Raw genomic sequence first — 22,445 nt, 5'->3', positions numbered from 1 at the left:
ACTGGGATTTGTATGTGCATGCATTTTCAGTCACTACCTGCCTCTTCATAACTGTGCTGCTATTGTCAAAACAGTTTCTCCCCTCCCCAAGATAGGGTTTCTCTGTTCAGCAGCCCTGGCTATACTGGAACTTGTAGACCAGGCTGGCCTCAAACTCACAGAGATCCACCTGCCTTTGCTTCTCAAGTGCTAGGATTAAAGGCGTGTGCCACCACCGCCCAGCTCCTCAAAAACAATTCTTTAAAACTGGTTTGTTGCCGGATGGTGGTGTAGCACTCTTTTAATCCCAGCACTCAGGAGGCAGAGGCAGGCGGATCTTTGTGAGTTTGAGGCCAGCCTGGTCTACAGAGCTAGTTCCAGGACAGCTAGGGCTGTTACACAGAGAAACCCTGTCTCCAAAACCAGAAGCAAACAAAACTGCTTTGTTATTTTTATTTATGTGTGTGTGTCTGTGTGAGGTCAAGTGCACCACATGCATGTGGTGCCTGCAGAGGGCATGAGAACCCAAATAGGTGGTTGTTAGAGGTAGTGTGAGCCACTTAATATGGGTGATTGGAACTGAACCCAGGTCCTTGCAAGAGCAGTAAATGCTGTCAAAAATTTTACTTGTTTTTGCTTACATTCTGAGGATTAATATATTTTTTTTTCGAGACAGTTTCTTTGTAGCTTGGAGCCTGTAAACCAAACTGGCCTCGAACTCTCAGAGATCTGCCCGCCTTTGGCCTCCTGAGCACTGAGATTAAAGGCGTGCGCCACCACTGCCTGGGATTAATGTTAGTTTATATTAAAAACCTTTTTGTTGTTGTTTGTTTTTTGAGACAGGGTTTCTCTGTAGCTTTGGAGCCTGTCCTGAAACTCAATCTGTAGACCAGGCTGGCCTCGAACTCATAGAGATTCTCCTTTCTCAGCCTCCTGAATGCTGGAGTTAAAGTCATGCACCACCACCACCAGGCAAGAAACTTATTTTTAATTCAGGTAATTTTATCAGGTGGCTTTTATTTATAAAAAGGATGCTGCTGAATACAGATGGCCTTGATTTGGAGAGATGACTTGGGTTAGACCAGAAATTAGAATATTATGTGTGTAATATTTACGTCTCCTCTTCTGTTTTTAGGACATTCGGAAATTCTTTGGGGTTATATCAAGTGGGAAAAAGCCTGTAAATGAGACGGTAAAGAAGAATGAGAAAATAAAACCTTCGGCGGGAACTGTCAAAGGAAAGAAAGGAGTAAAGGAAGTCAAGGTCAGTTTCCACGTTCAAGTTTGTCCTGTATGAGGCTTCCCGGAAGCTTAGTTCCTAACCTTGATTTGTTGGGAGTGTTGAAGAATTAGAGATTTCAGTGCATTTGACAGAGGAGGAAGAAAGAAATAAAGCTAATATGTCTAACCTAGTTTGCTGCGGTCAATCCTGTTGTCTTCTCCCCCTTTCTCCTTCGAGTTGTTAAAACTTTGCATTTTGTGCTGGAGAGTTGGCTTGGCGGTCAAGAGCATTATTTATTCTTCCAGAGGGCCCAGGTTCGATTTCTAGCATCCAGATGGTGGCTCACAGCCATTTGTAATTCCACTTACAGGGGATCTGAAGCCTTCTTCAGGCCTCTGTGGGCACCAGGGCTGGATAGGGTACACAGACTAATATGCTGGCAAAGCTCCTACACTTATTAAAAACAACAGTAGCAATAAAACCTTTGCTTTTGTTTGTTTGTTTTGTTTTTTTCATGACAGGGTTTCTCTGTGTAGCCTTGACTGTCCTGGAATGGAATTCACTCTGTAGACCAGGATAGCCTTGAACTCAGTGATCTATTTGTGTGTGTGTGTGTCCCGTGCTGGGATTAAAGGTGTGCACCACCAGTGCAGTGCCTGGCAAAACATTTGCATTTTAAGTTCAAAATTTGCCAGCTGTGGTGGCATGGCATATGCTGGAAATAATCAAGATGAAGAGGGTAAGGCAGAAGTTTGAAGTCAGTCCGGGCCACAAATAAAGCGAACAAACAAACCAGTTTTGTTAGACTCTGCTTTCAAGTGCTTTTCTGTTAATTCCAGTATCTGGAATATATGAGAATCATCTCTATTAAATGCCTTTACTCTTGGGTCTGCTGGTCATATTTTAATTTGTTCTGGACACAACAACATAATACCATTGTCTCAGTGGCTTAAACAGGACAACCATACTTTGACTTCTGGGGCCTGTTTTTCCACGATGAGGATTCTGTGGCTGATGTAGTTTCTAGTGAGGACTCTTGATTCACAGCTGTCTTCCTTGTGTTCTCACACAGCTTTTTCTTGGGTGCCTGTGCTCAGGAAGAAGAGATTGAGCCTGCTGATGCCTATTACAAAGATGCTAAACTTGTGAGATCAGGACCTCCTCCATACCACCTCGTTAAATCATTAACTTTGGAAGTTTGTTTGCTTTGAGAGTAAGTCTCACTAAGAAGCCCTGGCTGGTCTGGAACTGGCTATGGAGAGCAGGCTGGCCTTGAACTCACAGAGATCAACTTTCCTCTGACTTCTGAGTGCCGGGATTAAGAATTAGAGCTCCAGCACAGGAAGTTGGGATGTAAACATCCAGTCTATAACATTTTATCCACGGCCAACTAAAAGTATATCCATTCTATTTCAGTCACACCCTCTCCCTAGTATTGATCCATTCTACCATCAAGTATAAAGACTTGTAAAATATAAATAAGGTTTGAAGGTATGATTCATTTTTAGGCAAGTTCTTTTCTAGTTGTGAACCTTGGAAACCTGCATATAATAGCGGTAGAGATACAGAGTAGACATTTCCATTCTTCTTTTTAGGGTTTATTTAACTTTTATTTTATGTGCATTGGTGTGAAGGTATCAGATCCCCTGCAACTGGATCTTCAGACAGTTGTGAGCTGCCATGTGGGTGCTGGGAATTGAACCCGGGTCCTCTGGAAGAGCAGTCATTGCTCTTAACCACTGAGCCATCTCTCCAGCCCCAGACATTTCCATTCTTAAGGTATTAAGAGGGAAGGATAATGGCTCTCAAGCAAGTCCAGAACCCAGCAAAGGTGCAGATAAGCTTTGGTTTTATAATCTCTTTTGCAGACCCACTGGGGTTCCATTCCTGTAAGTCCAGGCAGCAGTCTTGTCCTTGGGACTCTTTATGACTCTCTTACCTTTGAGGCTTCAGGTGAAGACTGGTCTTTTTTTTTTTTTTTTTTTTTTTTTTGGTTTTTCGAGACAGGGTTTCTCTGTGGTATTGGAGCCTGTCCTGGAACTCCCTTTGTAGACCAGGCTGGTCTCGAACTCACAGAGATCTGCCTGCCTCTGCCTCCCAAGTGCTGGGATTAAAGGTGTGCACCACCACCGCCCGGCAAGACTGGTCTTTTGAATAAGATGATGTTTTCCCCTTTGAAAATGAAGTCAGTCCTGATGATCTCTTAGTCTATTGGTCCATCTATGGAATATAAGAAGTCAGATAGTATTTCTTTGTTTTGTCCTGTTTTTAATCTCCTTTAGTTGAAATTGGCAGTGTTTCTGCATGTATTAATACGTCTTTAGTGATAGTTCAACTACACCCTTGGTACTTTTTTCAAAATATTCTGTCTCATTTTTGCAGGGTGAGTAGTTAAAATAATTTCCCAAGTCATGAAGTTTTGGTTAGCAGTACTTAGTTTCCTTCCTTCCTTCCTTCCTTCCTTCCTTCCTTCCTTCCTTCCTTCCTTCCTCCCTCCCTCCCTCCCTCCCTCCCTCCCTCCCTCCCTCCCTCCCTCCCTCCCTCCCTCCTCTTTCTCTCTTTTTTTCTTAACTATTTTACCAAGGTCTAGCATATGGATTTTCTTTTTAAATTCTTCTCTCATAAATTACATCCTGACCGCAGTTTCCCCCCCTTCTCTCCTTCTAGTCCCTCCCGCACCTCCCTTCTCCCCCTGATCCATTTCTCTATTTTCCTTCAGAAAAGGGCAGGTCTCCCAGGGATATCAACCAAACATAACATATCGTGTTGTAATAAGACTAGGCACATCCCTTCATATTAAGCCTGGATGAGGCAACCCAGTAGGAGGAAAAGGGTTCCAAAAGTAGGCAGCAGAGTCGGAGACAGCCCTTCCTCCCACTGTTAGTAGTCCCACAAGAAGACCAAGTTACACAACCATAACATGTATGCAGAGAGCATAGGTCAGACTCATGCAGGCTCCCTGATTGTTGCTTCAGTCTCTGTGAGCTTCTAAGGGCCCAGGTGATTCTGTGAGTTTTCTTGTGTAATTCACCTTTACCATAAGTTTTTCGGGCTTAACCTGTACAGTCAGCATTCTGTTTCAGACTCTTCAGCTCAGTACTTAAATTTCTTACTTTTCGTAGAGCACTAGAACATAACCAAGTTATTTTTCTTTCTTTTTTTTTTTAAATATTTATTATGTATACAATAATCTGTCTGTGTGTATGCCTGCAGGCCAGAAGAGGGCACCAGACCCCATTACAGATGGTTGTGAGCCACCATGTGGTTGCTGGGAATTGAACTCAGGACCTTTGGAAGAGCAGGCAATGCTCTTAACCTCTGAGCCATCTCTCCAGCCCCCAAGTTATTTTTCTAAAAATTATAACTGGAGGGATTTTGAGATACATGATAGAAAAAACCCAGAATGCCATAAAGGAACTGTGAGTAAAAACATGAGTCCAGCTGGGCACACACTTTTAATCCCAGCACTAGGGAGCCAGAGACAGGTGGATCTTTGTGAGTTTGAGACCAGCCTGGTCTACAGAACAAGTTCCAGGACAGCCAAGTCTACACAAAGAAACCCTGTTTTAAAAAAGAAAACAATCCTACCCAAACAACAACAACAAAACAAAAGCCAAAACAAAACAAAGAAGTGGTGGTCCAATTCCAGTCCAAAGGCAGGAAAAAGCTGACGTTCTGGCTCGAAGTCAGGCAGGAAGAATTCTTTCTCATTCCAGGGAAGGTTAGCTTCTTAGGACTGCTGCTAATTTGATAAGGCTCAACTATTTCCAGGAGGGACATCTTTATTTTATTGATTTAAATATTAAATTTATCCAAAAGCACCTCACACAAACATTGCAGTGATGATTGACAAATATCTGGATCCTTATGATTCGTTGTCTTGATGCACTTAACCACACAGGTCGAAATTTTTTTCTTTATTTTGGGTTTATTGTATTAGATCCAGTTATATTCCTCCAAAGATTGTTGGTTCTTTTGGCTTACCATGTAATTTACTTGACCAAACTCGAGCTCAAAATTCTTGATTTCCTGTTTGCGGGACAGCAGGTGAAATCTTGGGTTTCTCTGTGTGGTCCTGGCTGTCCTGGAATTCACTCTGTAGGCCAGGCTGGCCTCTAACTCATACCTCCCTGCCTCTGCCTCCTGAATGCTGGGATTAAAGGCATGTGCTACCACCGCTTGACTTGGTTTAGTTCTTTTATTTATTTATTTGGTTTTTCGAGACAGGGTTTCTCTGTGGTTTTGGAGCCTGTCCTGGAACTATCTCTTGTAGACCAGGCTGGTCTCGAACTCACAGAGATCCGCCTGCCTCTGCCTCCCGAGTGCTGGGATTAAAGGTGTGCGCCACCACCGCCCGGCTGGTTTAGTTCTTTTAATTTAGCCTTTTAAAACTTTGACCTTTTAAGTACTTGGGGTTGCTTCTGTTGGCAGCCACTAAGCCTGAGTCTAATGAGAATGACAGGCTAAGTTGTATAGACTTCCTTTGTTCTAATTACACCCTGCTGTCTACAGGTTAATAATTCCTGTAAAGAGGATGCCTCCAAACCGAAGCAGAACAACAAGAAAAAGAGGATCATCTATGATTCAGGTAATTTTTTTTTTTTTTGAGGTCTTTAAAGGCTTAAAAGTCTTTTATTTCTCATGTAACTGTTTTTCAAACAGACATCTGAGACACACGTGTTTCTGACATTAGTAAGTGCTGTGTGCCGGGCGGTGGTGGTGCACACCTTTCATCCCAGCCCTCAGGAGGCAGAGGCAGGTGGATCTCTGTGAGTTCGAGGCCAGCCTGGTCTATAAGAGCTAATGCCAGGACAGGCTCCAAAGCTCCAGAGATACCCTGTCTCTAAAAACCAAAAAAAAAAAAAGAATATTCCCATTAATTTTTTTCAAACTGAGGTTCTTAGAAGTTGTTTGTTTAAAAAAATAAAAAGAAAGTACCTTACAGTGCTGCTGTTAAAGCAAATATTGGGTACATTTAATTAATTTGTGTGTATGTGGTTGTGTGTACCATGGCCTGTGAATGGAGGTCAGAGACAGCTTGTAGGAGCCGGTGCTCTCTTGCACTGAGTAGGTCCTCAGGATTGAATTTAGGTAATCAGGCTTGGTGGTAGGTGTCTTTATTTGCTGAACCATTTTGCTTGCCCCAAAGTAAATATTCAAAGTTTATTTTTTATGTGTGATAGGAAGATATGGTAATTTCATTTCTGTTGAAAAAGTAATAAACAGAATTTAAAGGATTTTCTTTGGATATAGTTTTGAGATGGGGAACAGGACTTTTTGTGCATATGTCTTATTTATTCATTTATTTATTTTGTGAAACCAGAGATTGAACTGAGACCCTCTGCCTGGTAGGCAAACACTCTATTACTGAACCATAGCCCCCAACCCTGTTTATATATTGAAACAGGGTGTTGTAATATTGCCTAGGCCCCTAAGTAGCTAGCACTGCAGGCCTGTGTTCAGCCCCCTGCATCATACACACACACACATATATATGTATCACACCTGACTTAATTTTTATATTTTCTGGTATTTTTCCCCCCGCCTATTTTAGTCAAGCCTGATGAGTTCCTTGGACCCACATGGTGGAAGGAGAGAACTGACTCTTTTGTTTTGTGTTTTGGTTTTTCGAGACAGGGTTTCTCTGTGGTTTTGGAGCCTGTCCTGGAACTAGCTCTTTTAGACCAGGCTGGCCTCGAACTCACAGAGATCCACCTGCCTCTGCCTCCCGAATTGTTAAAGATAATATATTTGTGGGGTTTTTTTTGTTTGTTTTTGTTTTGCTTTGTTTTTGTATGTGTGTGTGTGTGGGGGTGCCACATGTGGAGGACAGGTGATTTGAGGAGTTGGCTTCTCCTACTGTGTAGGTACTGGGGGCTGATCTTAGGTCATAAGGCTTGACAACAAGCACCTGTACCCACTGAACCATGCTCCCAGCCCACATGGGTAGTTTTTAAGGTTTGGGTCGGTCATTAAAACAGCAATAGTATCTAATGCAGGAGTTTATTACTGATAAAAGTAATGTAAAGAATTCATCAAGAGATGCTTCTCAGGGGATTGGTTCATAATGACCATTTAAAAATACACTGGTATTTCCTTTCATGGTTTTAATGCTTCTCTTGTAGATTCAGACTCAGAGGAGACAGTGCAGGTAAAAAATGCTAAAAAGAAATCAGAAAAATTGCCACTGTCTTCTAAATCTGGTAAAATTTCTCGGAAGGATCCTGTTACTTACGTTTCTGAGACAGGTAAGGTACCAAATGTATTTTGGCTTTTTGGGTCTGTCAGAGGAAGGGCATCATGACCTAGAGCCTTTGCACTTCTGCCTCCTGAGTGCTAGGATTAAAGGTGTGTACCACCACCACCACCTGGCAGTAGCTAGTCCTCATAACTGCTGAGCCATCTCTCCCACACCTGAACTATTTTTTGAAACATTTTTAATAGACTGTTGTGTTTCTTTTTTGTTTATTTATTTTTGTTTTTATATCCCAATCAAAGTTTTCCCTCTTTTCCTCCCCATCCCTCCTGCCTTTACCCCCATCTCCAACCCTGCCCCCAGTCCACTCTTCCTCCTCTGCTGCTCTTCAGAAAAAGGCAGGTTTCCCATGGGTACCAGCCAGTCATGGCATATCAAGTCACAGTGACACTAGGCACTGCCTCTTCTGTTAAGGCTGAACAAGGCAATTCAGCAGGAGGAACGGGTCCCGAAAGCAGGCAACAGAGTCAGAGACAACCCCTGCTCCCACCGTTAGTCCCATGGAAGACCAAGTTACACAACTGTAACATATATGCAGGGGCCTTAGGTCAGTGCCTTGCAGGCTCCCTGGTTGTTGGTTTAGTTTCTGAGCCATGATGAGCGCAGCTTAGTTAGTTCTGTGGGCTTTGTTGTGGTGTCTTTGACCCCACTCACTCCTACATTCCTCCCTTCTCCTCTTCCGAAGAATTCCCTGAACTCTGCCTAATGTTTGACTGTGCACAGGTCTCTGCAACTGTCTCCGTCAGTTGTTTGGTCAAGTCTCTCTGATGACAGTTGGGCTAGGCAACTATGAATATAGCAGCATGTTAGTAGGAATCATTTCATTGCCTTTTTTTTTTTTTTTTTTTTTTGCCAGTTGTGTTTGGTTCTCTTAGGTCTCTGAGCTCTTCCTCCTCTGGGTCCTGGCCCTCAGGGGTGAGCTCCTCTCATGGTATGGGTCTCAAGCTGGGCAGGACTGATGTGTTTCTTACAACAGGGACAGAGTGGCATTTTTAACCTTTTTACTTTGTTGCTAAATATCTGCTTAGGCATATTGTACAACATTTAAGAGGTCCCTTTTGCCTTTGTGGCATTTTAAATGTGTGGGAGAGTTAAAACAGTATGGTAGTAGGTCTGTTGTGTAAGTGAAGGTGTGTGGTTAAGCTTTCCAGTAAAAATGTCAGTGCCAGAGCTGTGACTTTTAACTGTGGTCCAGGGCTTATCCTTATTTTCTAATATAAGTACACTAAGGGCTCTGATCACAGATTCTCTTTTTATTAGAATAATTTTTAATTACATCTCTTCTGAAGAGATGTTCAGTATCTTACATGAGATTTTTTTTTTTTTTTTTGGTTTTTCGAGACAGGGTTTCTCTGTGGCTTTGGAGCCTGTCCTGGAACTAGCTCTTGTAGACCAGGCTGGTCTCGAACTCACAGAGATCCGCCTGCCTCTGCCTCCCGAGTGCTGGGATTAAAGGCGTGCGCCGCCACCGCCCGGCTTACATGAGATTTTTACAATCACTAGAAAATTTTGATTTCCCCTCCCCGTCTTTTGTTATTTTCTTTTTGAGACATGGTCTTGCTGTATAGCCCTGGCTGGCCTTGAATTCACATCAGTTTTTTTTTTTTTTTTTTGGTTTTTCGAGACAGGGTTTCTCTGTGGTTTTGGAGCCTGTCCTGGAACTAGCTCTTGTAGACCAGGCTGGTCTCGAACTCACAGAGATCTGCCTGCTTCTGCCTCCCGAGTGCTGGGATTAAAGACGTGCGCCACCACCGCCCGGCTCACAATCAGTTTTCCTAACTCAGTTTGGGATTACTGGTGTGAGCTATCACATCTGACTCAATGCTTGCTCCATTCAGCCCATGGCATATGTATGTAGAAATGAGGACTGTCCTTATCTTAGCTAAGAATTTGGGGGTACAGTGTGCCCATTATCTTAGTTATATTTCTGTTGTGTGATAGAATACTCCGACAGTTTAAGGGAGAAAGGCTTATCTTTTCCAGTGTGAGGTGACACAGTGAGGATGGCATGGCAACAGGAACTTGAGGCCGCTGGTCACATGGCATCCGCATGAGATGCAGGAGTGAATGCTGGCTCGGCTTGCTTCCTCCTCCTTTTCTAGTCCAGTCATTGCCCCCAAATTAGTCTTGCTCGCAGTGGCGGGGTCTTCCCACCTCACTTAATCTATAGGAGACATTTCCCGCTGGTACGCTCAGAGGCCTAACTCCAGGTGACTCTAGGTCTCATCAAGTTGACAGTTGAGATTATGTCACCCGTCTACTGTGATGTTTCGATCAGCATCACACCTGTCTACTGTGATGTTTTGATTAGCATCACACCTGTCTACTGTGATGTTTCGATCAGCATCACACCTGTCTACTGTGATGTTTCGATCAGCATCACACCTGTCTACTGTGATGTTTAGTGTTACATAGTATCTGCTTTCCCACATGATTTAAAACATTTATTTTTTTATGTAATTTTATGCTTGTATGTCTGTACACTATGTTTGTGCATGGTGCCTGCAGAGGGCTGGAAGAGGTTGTCAGATCCCTTGTGAGCTCCCATGTGGAGGCTGGGACCGAAAGGGTTCCCTGTGGGAGCAGTATGTGCTCTTGACTGTTGAGCCATTTCTTCAACCCTATAGAATAGAAATGTAGAAACTAGTTTTATTCTATTTTGAAGACAGGGTGTCCTGTAGCCCAGTCTGTGGATTTCTGTATCTTGATTTTGATCCCCCTGCTTTTACCTTGCCAGCACTGAGATTTCAGGTATGCACCACCATCCCCTGTTTCTTGACTGTGGGGTTGAAACCACTGCTGCTGGACATGGTGCCACACTGGACATGGTGCCACAAGCCTTTTATCCCAGCACTGCCAAAGGAACCTCATATGCAGGTTCACCAGGAACTGTTGTTTGATTGAAGAAATTAGGGTTTTTCCTTGTCTTGTCTTTTCTGTAGGATTGTTTGTTGATAACTTTAGAATGATTCTGGAGGCAGTGCTTTGGAAGTTATATTTATCTGATAGGTATTAATTGGGGAAAAATGTGGTGGTGTACTTTTTGGTTGCTGTGTAAGGTCAGTGACCAAATCTTGGGAAAACAGCAGGAAATATTAGGGGTTAGTATAATATCCTTCTGAGCTTAATTTTAGAGTTACATTATTTTGTGTTTGAGGCAATAAGTATAGTTTTCTTTTTTTTTTTTATGATTTTAAAGATTTATTTATTTATTATGTATACAGTATTCTGCCTGCAGGCCAGAAGAGGGCACCAGATCTCATTATGGATGGTTGTAAGTCACCATATGGTTGCTGGGAATTGAACTCAGGACCTCTGGAAGAGCAACCAGTGCTCTTAACCTCTGAGCCATCACTCCAGCCCCACAAGTATATTTTTCTGTCTGAAAGTTTTCTTATAGATTCTGCCAGGGAAGTGCAGAATGGTTGCAGGATACTGTGTCTCCAACTTGAGAGAACTGTCTGTTGTATTTGATTGCATTTGGTGAGAATCAATATTAATTTACATGTTAGAATTTTTTTTTTTTGGAGTAAAGTGTGGAAGTTTTGAGTTTATAAAGCATGGTGTTTCACAATGACTGTCCCTACTGAACATTTAAACAGGTCTGTTTCTCTTCTAGGAGGCAAGCATGCTAGGATTTTGTATAAAAGAATCCAAGTTTGAGATTTTGAGCATGGGTGAAGTGTTTGGATTAATTGTGTTAAGTACTTAGTGCATGTCCCATCCCTCATCTGGTCCTTTGCCTTATGCAGCTGCATTGAACAAGCTTGTGTATTTAAGCACACATGTACTTATCTGGGTATAAATTTATGCAACCCACTTTTCTATTGTTTAATGTCTTAACTTGCCTGTGCCACCTCTCCCCGTAGGATGCTTGGTTTTGGGTGTGATTTCTTAGCACACACAAAAGAAAAAACTATTTACCTGGGGACTGGAGAGATGGCTCAGTGGTTAAGAGCATTGCCTACTCTTCCAAAGGTCCTGAGTTCAATTCCCAGCAACCACAAGGTGGCTCACAGCCATCTGTAAAGAGGTCTGGCGCCCTCTTCTGCCTTCAGGCATACACACAGACAGAATATTGTATAAGCAATAAATAATAAATAAATATTTAAAAAAAACTATTTACCTGACTCATTTTGATTCTGAAAGGATTTATTGGTAACAAATCATGAGACTCCTGGCTTCTTGATTAGTTTGGTTTTTCTGCTTATATGCGAGACTGATTTACCACATGAATGAATGGAGATGAGATGTTTGCTGCCTGCCTTTTCCATTCTTTTAATTAACGAGTATTTTGAAGGCCTAACAAGTGCACCGTTCCTTCCAACCTGACAGCAGCGAACATTATTGAAGTCTCTCCATACATGCACTGAGACTTTGCGCGCCAGCTCCCTACTTAGAATTTCACTTGTTGCTAAGTCAATTATTTTTAATCTTTGTAATGAAATCTACCTGTTAATTGGATTTGGCATGTTCCAGACCAAAGGCAAGACATTCATAGCATTAGGACAGTCAGATCCATTTGCAGAGGCCAAACTCTGAGCGCAGGAGCTCCAGAATTAGATTTGCTTTTCCTACTGGGCTTGTAAATAGATTTGATTATAGACCTTCACATTATTCCTTTCTCTTTCACCCGTTATCCTTCTAAATAAATGAACATGGATAACTCAGAGTGGCAGAGCAATCTCCTCTCTTAGGCAATTCCTCTGCTCCGTGTTGGAAAATGCTAGTTTACTCGGTCATTGGTAGCACATTTGAGATTATGTTGTCTATAAATAAAAACAAATGGTGTTTTTACAAGGAGACAAATATCCTGGAGGGAAATTTTAAGTGTTAGTTCCTATGATTTTCAAGTAGTTGTCAGAAATCTGACTTAGATCTGTTTATCAGGGTTTTATTACAGATTTTGGGGAGGAGAGAACAGCTTGCCTTTGGCTTCTGACAAAGACAAACAGATCAGGTTCATTAGAAAACAGGAGGATGCTTTGCCTCTGCACATGTGTGGACTTGCAGAGTAGTTATTTTTACCTGAGGATGGCTCAGCAAAACCTGCTCAATGACTGTGGCTTTGTAGGAAGCAAGTTAGTTTGTTGTATTCTTTTTGTTGTTTTTCTGAGATGCTTTCTCACTGTGTTGCCAAGCTGGCCTAGAACTCGCTGGAATTAAGTCTGCCTCAGTTTCCTAAGTGCTGGAGTTACAGGGCTATACCATCACACTTGGCTGCATAGCTCATATTGCCGTCTGTCTACATAATACATCCATGTAGCATTTAAGGTACTAAAGCCTAAAGGGGCTTTAAAAAAAGACAGCCAAGCCGGGCGGTGGTGGCACACGCCTTTAATCCCAGCACTCGGGAGGCAGAGGCAGGCGGATCTCTGGGAGTTCGAGGCCAGCCTGGTCTACAGAGCTAGTTCCAGGACAGGCTCCAAAGCCACAGAGAAACCCTGTCTCGAAAAACCCAAAAAAAAGGAGCCAGTTGGTGTAGAGACAGAGCTGTTCTTTCTTGAGTTTTGTTTTAGCAGGGCAAGGGCAAGATGATAGGGTGTCTTCAGATGTGCCTGTGACAGTATTATGGTAGATTTCCACCACTGTGACAAAGCACTTGGTTCATTATTTCAGAATTTCTGTTATGTGACTGCTTTGTTTATAGGCTTTTTAAAAGAATAATTCTTTATGATTTTTTTCTTTTAAAAACTTTTTAGGGGCTGGAGAGATGGCTCAGTGATTAAGTGACTGTTCTTCCAGAGGTCCTGAGTTAATTCCCAGCAACTGCATGGCGGCTCACAAGCATCTGTAATACTTTCTGTCGCCTTCTTCTGGTGTGCAGGCATACATGCAGATAGAACACTTTATATATAATAAATAAACCTTTTTTTTTTTTTAAAGATTTATTTATTTATTAAGTATGCAGTAGTCTGCCTGCATATGTCCTTGCAGGCCAGAAGAGGGCAGCATATTTCACTACAGATGGTTGTGAGCCACCATGTGGTTGCTGGGAATTGAACTCAGGACCTTTGGAAGTGAAGCCAGTTCTCTTAACCTCTGAGCCATCTCTCCAGCCCCAATAAATAAATCTTAAAAAGCTTGTTTATTTTTTGTGTATGAGTGTTTGCCTGTTTATGTGTATCACATTATGTAATGCCTGTAGAGGTCAGAAGAGGGCATAGGATTCCCTGGAGCTGGAGTTACAGCCGGCTATGAGGTACCAGATAGATGCTGGGTATGAAAACAAATGCTCTTAACCACTGACCATCTCTCTGGTCCCATCTATAGGTGTTTGACGAGGCAGAACACCATGGCGTAGAGCGTGTGGTAGGACAAAGGTCCTCTCCAGGGTAGACAAAATGTATCCCACATGTGTGGGTGCATGCGCCTCAGTGAATGATTGGAGGCCCCGTGTGGGAGTCAGTTCTCTCCTACCAGGTGGGTCTCAAGGAGAGAACTCAGGTCATCAGGATTAGCAACTGAGCACTTGTACCTACTGAGGCTACATATTTTAGGATAGAAAATGTAACAAAACAGTTTGAAGTTCCAAATGAATGGTTAGGTAATTGTTGACATCAGCCTTCAGTATGCATGTAGCCAGAGTCTCTGAAGCTACCCGAGTCAGCGCCTTGTCTGGAGCTGTAATGGCTTCCTGAGTGAACTCCTTACTTTTGCCTTTCCCTCTACTGTGTCTTCTCCGAAGACAAGATTTAACTGGGTGTGACCTTGCGCTACTCGGGCATCTATGTTACAACCCTAGTTTCTTTCTATTATCTAGGAAGCCCTATAGGATTTGACTTCTGCCTCTTTGCCTGAACTGTTGTAGCTGCACTGCCTTCAACCTGTAGCACTCACTGTAAGGCTTGGTGCTTGTAGTGTACCTTAGCTGACTGTTCTTGCTGGAACCGTCTTCGTTTCAGGGCTCTGATGGCGACGATCAACAACACCTGATAAACAGATTTTGTTCATCAGAGAGACTTTCCCTAGTCAGGTGTGCCGGGTCAATTGCGATCTCAGTAGTAGGGGTTGTTGAGGCAGAAGGTTGGCCTAGCTATGTAAGTATGTCAAAAATAGCCTGAGCTATATAGACTCTGTCTCAAAAAATAAAGGATTGTAGCCAAGGGGAAGAGTACTTGACTGGTATACACAAGGCCTTGAGTTTGATCTCCCAAGAATAGGCTTTCCTTGATGACTGCTTTATCAGAAAGAACATTCCTCACTTTGTTGGACGTTTTTTCCCCTTTGTGGTGTTAGTGAACCTGGAACCTCATATGTGTTCTAGGCAGTGGCTGAATTACACCCCTTTCTATAATCATTCCCTTCTTGGTGTGGGGAGTCATGACTAGGGTTGGACCGGCTGCTTCTGGTATTCTTAATCACTCCTTAGACTGCTTTCTTTTACTGCTTCTTAATGCAGCTCGAAAATAAATGTATCTCTACGTAGGTATGTGTGTATACGTGTGTGTATGTGTGTAAAGTTAGCGTGTCTGTTTCTTCCTGTAGACCACAGGTTCCATGGGGTCAGGTGTGTATCTTTTCACTACGGAAGTAGTCTCTTCTGTATCCTCAGTGCCTGGTATAGAATGGGTGTGTTGCAAATATTTGTGTAATCATAGGCCTGGCCTTGTGAATGTAAGAGTGACTCTGACATTCAAGAGGTAGGAAGAAAAAAAACAACTCAAGGTATTGCTTTTTAGAAAAAGTTACTAGAAACGATTATTTTATATAAAGACCTATGCTTTATCAAAAATATTTTCCATTTAAGATGAAGACGATGACTTTGTATGTAAAAAGGCAACCTCCAAAGCAAAAGAGAATGGAGTATCTACAAACAGTTACCTTGGAACATCAAACATGAAAAAGAATGAAGAAAACACCAAGACTAAGAATAAACCTTTATCACCAATAAAACTTACACCAACATCAGTGCTCGATTATTTTGGAACTGAAAGTGTCCAGAGATCCGGTAAGAAGATGGTGGCGAGCAAAAGAAAAGAGGTGGGTATTCTGCATGCAAGCGAGAGTGTGAGCATTGGTGGGCGTGTGGTGTGCACCTGGGGGAGGGAAGCTAGAAGGGCATTAGTTGAGGTCAGCCTGGGCTAGATAATGGGACACTCTGAAACAACAGAAAAAGAATGTTTGGACTTGATACTCAGTCATGGATACTATTAAAGAAAACTTGGGATCTTATAAATTAGTAAGCATGCTTAAATCATAATGAAATAATTTTTCCATGATTATAGACAAATACTGCCCATTTGGAAACTATGGGAATTAGAATTTATTTACACACACATACACACACACACAATGTAGATATGTATTTTTTTGTTTGAAAATAAGAAACCATTTAAACTATAAGAAAAAGTCACAGTTCTTAGAATTTAAATGGAATTTTCAAAATGGAAACTTATACTGTTGACTTCAGCAAACAGAGTATACAATTTTATTTTGAAATGAGATAAACATCGTATTAACAGAGTGTAGCTATTCTGATTCTCTAGTTTGACTGGTTGTTGAGGAAATGGACGCATGGGTGAAGCACGGTGAAGACTGTGCCTCAGTGTAGGCTGTGCTGTCGCGTGTGCTGACTCGTTGGTACCTTCACAGGGCTGAGCCATCATCCTTACATGGATGACCGATGTTTTAGACTACTTCTCAAGTCAGCACACTTCTCTTAAAGTGAGAACCATCTGTCTGTAGGATGTTTATTCTTTATGAAGCTAGACGTCATCAGAACAGCTGTGATCTTGACTTCATTGCTGTGGATTGTGACTATTACTGATAGACCTATCTCTGACTGATGTATTTAATTAGGTGTTGCCAAAAAGGCACTTTTCTTTTAGCCTACTTTATGTTTATCTTGCTTGACTTTCTTTGGAATACAGTCTTCTCAGAACACGGATGACTCCAGATTAAGTGATGAGGCCCTTGCCAAGCAGCTGCAGCTCGATGAAGACGCAGAGGTATTGCTGTTCCACTTGGTTAGCATTAATAACTTGACGTGATGACTTGGTGCATATTTACAAATAACCAAGATGTTGTAGTTTTTTTTTTCTCCTTTTGAATAGGGTGTTACTGTCTGTGTGTTAAGCTCTAATACTGCCTCTGTGGAGGACTATAGTTTGGTTCCTGGTGCCTGTGTCAGGTGGCTTAAAGCCGTCTGTAATTCCAGTTCCAGAGGATCTGATGTCCTCTTCTGTAAACACTCAAGTTTACATACCCACATAGATACACATATACACATGAGCTTTTCCTTAGAACTAACAAACCTCAAGACATACAATAAAGAGAAGTTATACTAAGACCATTAAGAGAAAATGTAACTTCAGATGGTATAAAGAAATATCATTTTAGAATGTGGCAACCCCATTGGCCAGTAAGATGACTCAGTGGGTAAAGGTGCCTGCTGCTGTGTCTGAGGGCCCTGATTAGGAGAGAAACAATTCTTACAAGTTATCTTCTGACCTCCTAATGAATGCCATGGCATATACACCCACATATGCAATAAATAAATAAATAAATGTAACAAAGAACATTTAAAATGAGCACTAACTTTAGTATGCTTGCAGATCTAGAGGTGTATAATCTGTAAGCTTGATTTTTTTGAAACAAGCCTGTGATACTGTTAATTTTTAGTGGGAAGATATCATTTGTTATTTTTAGAAATATTTTTATAAACATTTAAAAGTGTTTAAATACAAAAATAACGAAAGCATCCTACTGTGTTGTGCATTTTACAGCTGGAGAGGCAGTTGCATGAAGATGAAGAGTTTGCTCGAACATTAGCCATGTTGGATGAAGAACCCAAGACCAAAATGGTAACATTATGGTATTATAATGTTGGATGGCTTACTGTGTGTGTATATTATGATGTTGGATTGCTTATTGTGCATGTGTGTGCGCACGCGCATTTAGACCAGAGTGTGTGTGTGTGTGTGTGCACGCGCGCGCATTTAGATCAGAGGTGGATTGTCAGGTCTTGTTGTTCACCTTAGTTGAACTTGGAGCTTATTGGCATTTCTTTTGGGTTGGCTGACCGGTGAGTGCGAACCTTCAGGACCCTTTTGTCTCTGTCCTCCCGAGCAGTGCAGTTACAGGGATGCCCCGCCATGCCTGCTTTCCCATGGGTGCTGGGGATCAGAACTCAAGTCACCATGCAGGTACAATAAGTGGGGTTACTATCCATTGAGTCATCCGACTAGCTAAACTGTTTGAGTTTGTAATTTTTGTGTGTGTGTATGGAAATTCATTTACAAAGTTAGTCTTTTCAAAAGATTGCAAGAAATAAAACAAATCAGAATTTGTCCTACAAAACCATAGGTTTTGTTTTTATTCCTTATCAGAAGAAATTTTTTGTGTATATTTGAGAATATTTCAGTTCTCTAGAATGTGGGTTTAATAACTGCAGCACTCTTCAGAAAGCAGAGTCTCACTGTTGTTGTTCTTCTTGAGTGTTCTTTTATGCCTTGTTTTTTGAGGCAGTCTTTGCCAGGTAGCTCTGGTGCCTGGTACTGTGTAGCCCAGAATGGCTTTAAACTGGCACTTCTCCTGGCTCAACCCTCTGCCAACCAGTGCTGAGATCAGGGCATCAGCTGCCATTCTTGGCTTCTCTTTTATTTTCCTACTGGATATTAATTTATTTTCAGTTTTTTGTTTGTTTCTATTTTAGCTGCATAATACTATTAGTAGTTTGGAAGCTGAGATAAACGAAACACTAATAAGACTCTGTTTCTGGTTTAGGAGACTGGAATTTAGATGTTTTATTGGCATACTGTTGTAATCTTTTATCTGATTCCTTATCAGTAAATGAAGTAATAAAATACTGCCTTTGCTGTGATATTTTTTGTGGATAAATGAATGGCAGTTTATTATAGTATCTTGCTGGTTTGGCTTGAAAGATGACTCTTTTTTTTTTTTTAAATATTTATTTATTTGTTATGTATACAATATTCTATCTGTGTGTATGTCTGCAGGCCAGAAGAGGGCACCAGACCTCATTACAGATGGTTGTGAGCCACCATGTGGTTGCCGGGAATTGAACTCAGGACCTTTGGAAGAGCAGGCAATGCTCTTAACCACTGAGCCATCTCTCCAGCCCGAAAGATGACTCTTAAACTTAAAAATTTAATCCATTTTAACAGCAGGTTTTGTGGTAACAGTTTTCCTATTAATACTTCTGACACTTTTTACACTGCTTAGGCCCGAAAGGACCCTGAAGAAGGAGAATCATTTTCACCTCTCCAAGCTGATCTAAGCAAAGCAGAAAACCATAAGAGCCCTAATAAAGGTAATTCTAGCAAAGAATATAAGAGAACGCTTACTTGTCTTAATAGAAGAGAATTCTTGGTAACTTTGCTTAAGCATTCTTTTCACTAATTGTTTGGTGGGTGTTTTAGAGAGCCATTAGTGTATGCTCTATTTAGATAAGCTTCTCCTATTCTCATGATGTCCTTATGCTCAAGACTTGGTCAGAAGTTGAAACATGTCATAGTGAAAAGTGCAGGTATGTATGCAGTCTTCTGAGTGTCAGCAGCATAGCACATTGTGAGAATCTCACTGCTGATGCCCAGTATCTCAAGAGAGTACTGAATTCATGAGTTTGGGACCCACAGAGATGGTGGGCTGATATACAGTCACAATCCTGTAAAATCAAACCTCAAAGTTAGCCATGTTTCCTTGCTGAATGCATGTTTCTTTTGTACCATTATAAAATTGAAAACTTTTGAGTTGAACAGTCCTAAGTCAGAGATCACCTGCACTTTGAAACCTGGACACTAGCTGGTTATGAAGAGTGCATTAGGTACTCTTGGCTTCCTAAGTTTGGTATGTGACAACAAAGAAGCAGTGCCTTGAGCTTTCGTGTTAGAGGTGCTGTCAAGGAATTGGTTTCTGATTGTTCAGACCATCTGAAGCTCTTCTGGTTGTCCTGGGTGGCCTGTTCTGTGCTGGTCTTGATACTGAGCCATCGACTGATACTGTCATTTCTCACCTTTCCTTACCCTTTATTTTGCAATACCAGGGATTAAACCTAGGGCCTTGCACGTGCTGCTAAAGTTCCTGAGTTATATTCTCAGCCTTCTACTTTCTATTTTGAGATAGGGCCCTACTATATAACCAGGCTGGCCTTGAATCATTCTATACCTCAACCTTAGAGCTCAGTCTCTGCCTTCTAAGTAGCTGGGATACAGGTTACCCTCCTCCCCCATTATCTGTGAAGGATTGGTGTCCTGATCCCTATGGCTACCCATGTTTGTGGGGACTCAACCTCTTTATGCAAAAGGTGTGGAATTTGCATATAATTTGTAGACAGCTTGACTTCCTATATACTTTAAGCCATCTCTAGATACTTTGATTCAATGTAGTGCTATGTAAATAGTTACTATGCTGTATTGTTTAGAGAGTAGTGATCAGGATAAAGTGTACATGGGTTGTATCTATACAAAGTATTTTCTATTCATAGCTTGTTGTCTCCACGAGTATGGAACCTGTAGATGTGAGGGGCTAATAGAAGATCTAATTATAGAAGTAAATCTGCTTATATAGTACATTTTAGTCTTGGCAGTTCAGGATTTGAGGTTTTCCCACTATTTTGCAGTGTCTCTGTAAATTTTATAGCATATCCGTGGAATGAAATCTTTGTGTTTTCACACAGTTTGGGATTGAACTCAGACTTCGTGCGTTGGTGGACAAGTACTGCACTCTTGAGCTACACCCATATCTTTCTGTGTTATTAACAATAATATATTACGTGGATAGCTTAAATTTAAAATGACAGGTCTCTTTTTTTGTTTGTTTTTTGAGACAAGATTTCTTCCGTAGCTTTGGCTGTCCTGGAGCTCACTTTGTAGAACAGTCTGGCCTCAGACTCACAAAGATCTACTTGCTTCTGCCTCCCAAGTGCTGGGATTAAAGGTGTGCACCTCCACTAACTGGCAAAATGACAGATCTCTTAATATGAATTTATTGCAAAGACGTATCATGTGAATATTTAAGTATAAAAAACAAGAATGCCATTTGAGCTATAGTAAATGTTTCGAAGTCATGTGATACTATGTTCTACTGAAGTCATACTGTTCAAAGATGAAGAATAAAAATGTTGATGCTGGGGGCTGGAGAGATGGCTCAGAGGTTAAGAGCATTGCCTGCTCTTCCAAAGGTCCTGAGTTCAATTCCCAGCAACCACATGGTGGCTCATAACCATCTGTAATGGGGTCTGGTGCTCTCTTCTGGCCAGCAGGCTTATACACAGACAGAATATTGTATACATAATAAATAAATAAATATTTAAAAAAATGTTGATGCTGGGCATATTGCCCAAATAACAATCATAATTTTTTCTTTGTAAAAGCAGGGCATTTTTTAAATGAAAGAAAGACCCGCAGTCCTGCTAAGCCCAGTAAGGGTGGGAGCGCCAAAGGATCTGAGCAGCCCCGCAGCTCATCAGGTCATCAGAGGGAAGCCGGTTCCTCTCCCAAGGCCAGCTCCAAGCTGGCACTTACGAAAGCAAAAGAAGAAAGTTCTTACAAAGACACAGAGCCGATGGCCTCAAGAAGAAAAGAAAATGCCATTGAACTCAAAGGAGAGAAACAAACTCCTAAGAAAACCAAAAGTTCCCCAGCTAAAAAAGAGGTAGGAAATTTATGAAAAGGATGTATTTGCTTTTGAGGTTATGAATCAGTAAATTGTATGCGGCTTGTTTTAGAACTGAGAAGAAATAGTTTTCTTTATGCTAGTCTGAGCTAGTGATAAAAAACAGGGCCTAACTATCTTACAGTCCTCAGGGAATAAATAGATCTGGTTAAGAAGCATATCCTAGTATATTTTCTTTTTTTTTAGATTTTCGAGACAGGGTTTCTCTGTAGCTTTTGGTTCCTGTCCTGGAACTAGCTCTTGTCGACCAGGCTGGCCTCGAACTCACAGAGATCCGCCTGCCTCTGCCTCCCTAGTGCTGGGATTAAAGGCGTGCGACACCACCGCCCGGCCTATATTTTCTATATATCAAAATTATACAGGTTAATGAGAAGTTATCTCCCTCACCTTCCACAGATATATGTGTCCATAAGATAGAGCTGTAATCATGAGATTATATATACATATCACATGAAATTACGCATTACAGAGTAAGTATTATGGAGATACCATAGCTTTCTTTGCAATCGTGGATTTACAGACAGGAACAGTCAGTATTTATAGGCAATATTTTCATAAGCCTTGCCTATGAATTTCCTCCATCAAATTAGTTGATCACCTGGTGGGTTTGCCTTATAAATATCAACTGTCACCTGCTGTAATTGGCTCACGGTACTCAACAGCTTGTGACAGTTACTTCTTGATGTGTATGTAGAATAGAGATAAGATTGTGTATTTGGCATCATGAGATGACTCAGTGGGTAAGGGTGCTGCTGTACCTGAGTTCTGTTCTTGAGACCTACATGGTGGAAGGAGAGAACTCACAGAGATCCTCCTGCCATTGCCTCCTGAGTGCTGGGATTAAAGGCGTGCGCCACCACTGTCCAGCCAAAATGATGCTTTTCAAAAGTGCCTCCCTCCACCCCCCAACTAGTGGTACAGGCCTTATAGTCCCAGTTACTTGAGAGACTGAGTCAGGAGAATCTTAAAGTTAAGGTCTGCCTGAGTCACAAAGTAAGTTCCCCAGAGACACAAAAAGAATTTGATTCAGATATATTTAAGAAGGTACTTTTTTTTTTTTTTTTGACGGGTGTGGTGGTGCATGCACTTGGGAGGCAGTGGCTGGTGGATCTCTGTGAGTTCCAGGACAGCCAGGGCCATTACACAGAGAGGTTCTGTCTTGAAAACCAAAAGCACAAATAGAGGGTCTTTTTGGACCTCCATTTTGGAAGCACTTTAGATTTATAAGAGAAACTACCATTCTTTCCTGCTGCATAGGCACTTAGCATCAAAGGCAGAATCGTGTCTGTTTGAACTGCTCATCACCATTGTGTGTGTGGAGAACAGTGGATGGTGATGGTTTTAAAATGC

General features: G+C 41.6%; 1 protein-coding gene across 3 annotated transcripts in view; it reads left to right on the top strand.

The window, feature by feature from the left end:
- Nucleotides 1-22,445, top strand: part of Rfc1 (replication factor C subunit 1) — a 67,888-nt gene that overhangs the window by 16,515 nt on the left and 28,928 nt on the right. For 2 of the 3 annotated variants that reach the window (XM_057771023.1, XM_057771021.1), the window contains exons 2-9: nucleotides 1,115-1,243; nucleotides 5,714-5,789; nucleotides 7,327-7,449; nucleotides 15,208-15,440; nucleotides 16,331-16,408; nucleotides 17,186-17,263; nucleotides 18,645-18,732; nucleotides 20,794-21,074. In XM_057771023.1, the coding sequence (XP_057627006.1) occupies nucleotides 1,115-1,243; nucleotides 5,714-5,789; nucleotides 7,327-7,449; nucleotides 15,208-15,440; nucleotides 16,331-16,408; nucleotides 17,186-17,263; nucleotides 18,645-18,732; nucleotides 20,794-21,074 (1,086 nt within the window). The remainder of the gene's footprint in view (nucleotides 1-1,114; nucleotides 1,244-5,713; nucleotides 5,790-7,326; nucleotides 7,450-15,207; nucleotides 15,441-16,330; nucleotides 16,409-17,185; nucleotides 17,264-18,644; nucleotides 18,733-20,793; nucleotides 21,075-22,445) is intronic. The other variant, XM_057771022.1, reaches the window with a different exon arrangement.

This window comes from Chionomys nivalis, chromosome 6, assembly GCF_950005125.1.
Source record: "Chionomys nivalis chromosome 6, mChiNiv1.1, whole genome shotgun sequence".
NCBI classification, from domain to species: domain Eukaryota; kingdom Metazoa; phylum Chordata; class Mammalia; order Rodentia; family Cricetidae; genus Chionomys; species Chionomys nivalis.
Note: the sequence above shows the minus strand (reverse complement) of the source record. Positions and strands in the feature narration are given on the sequence as shown.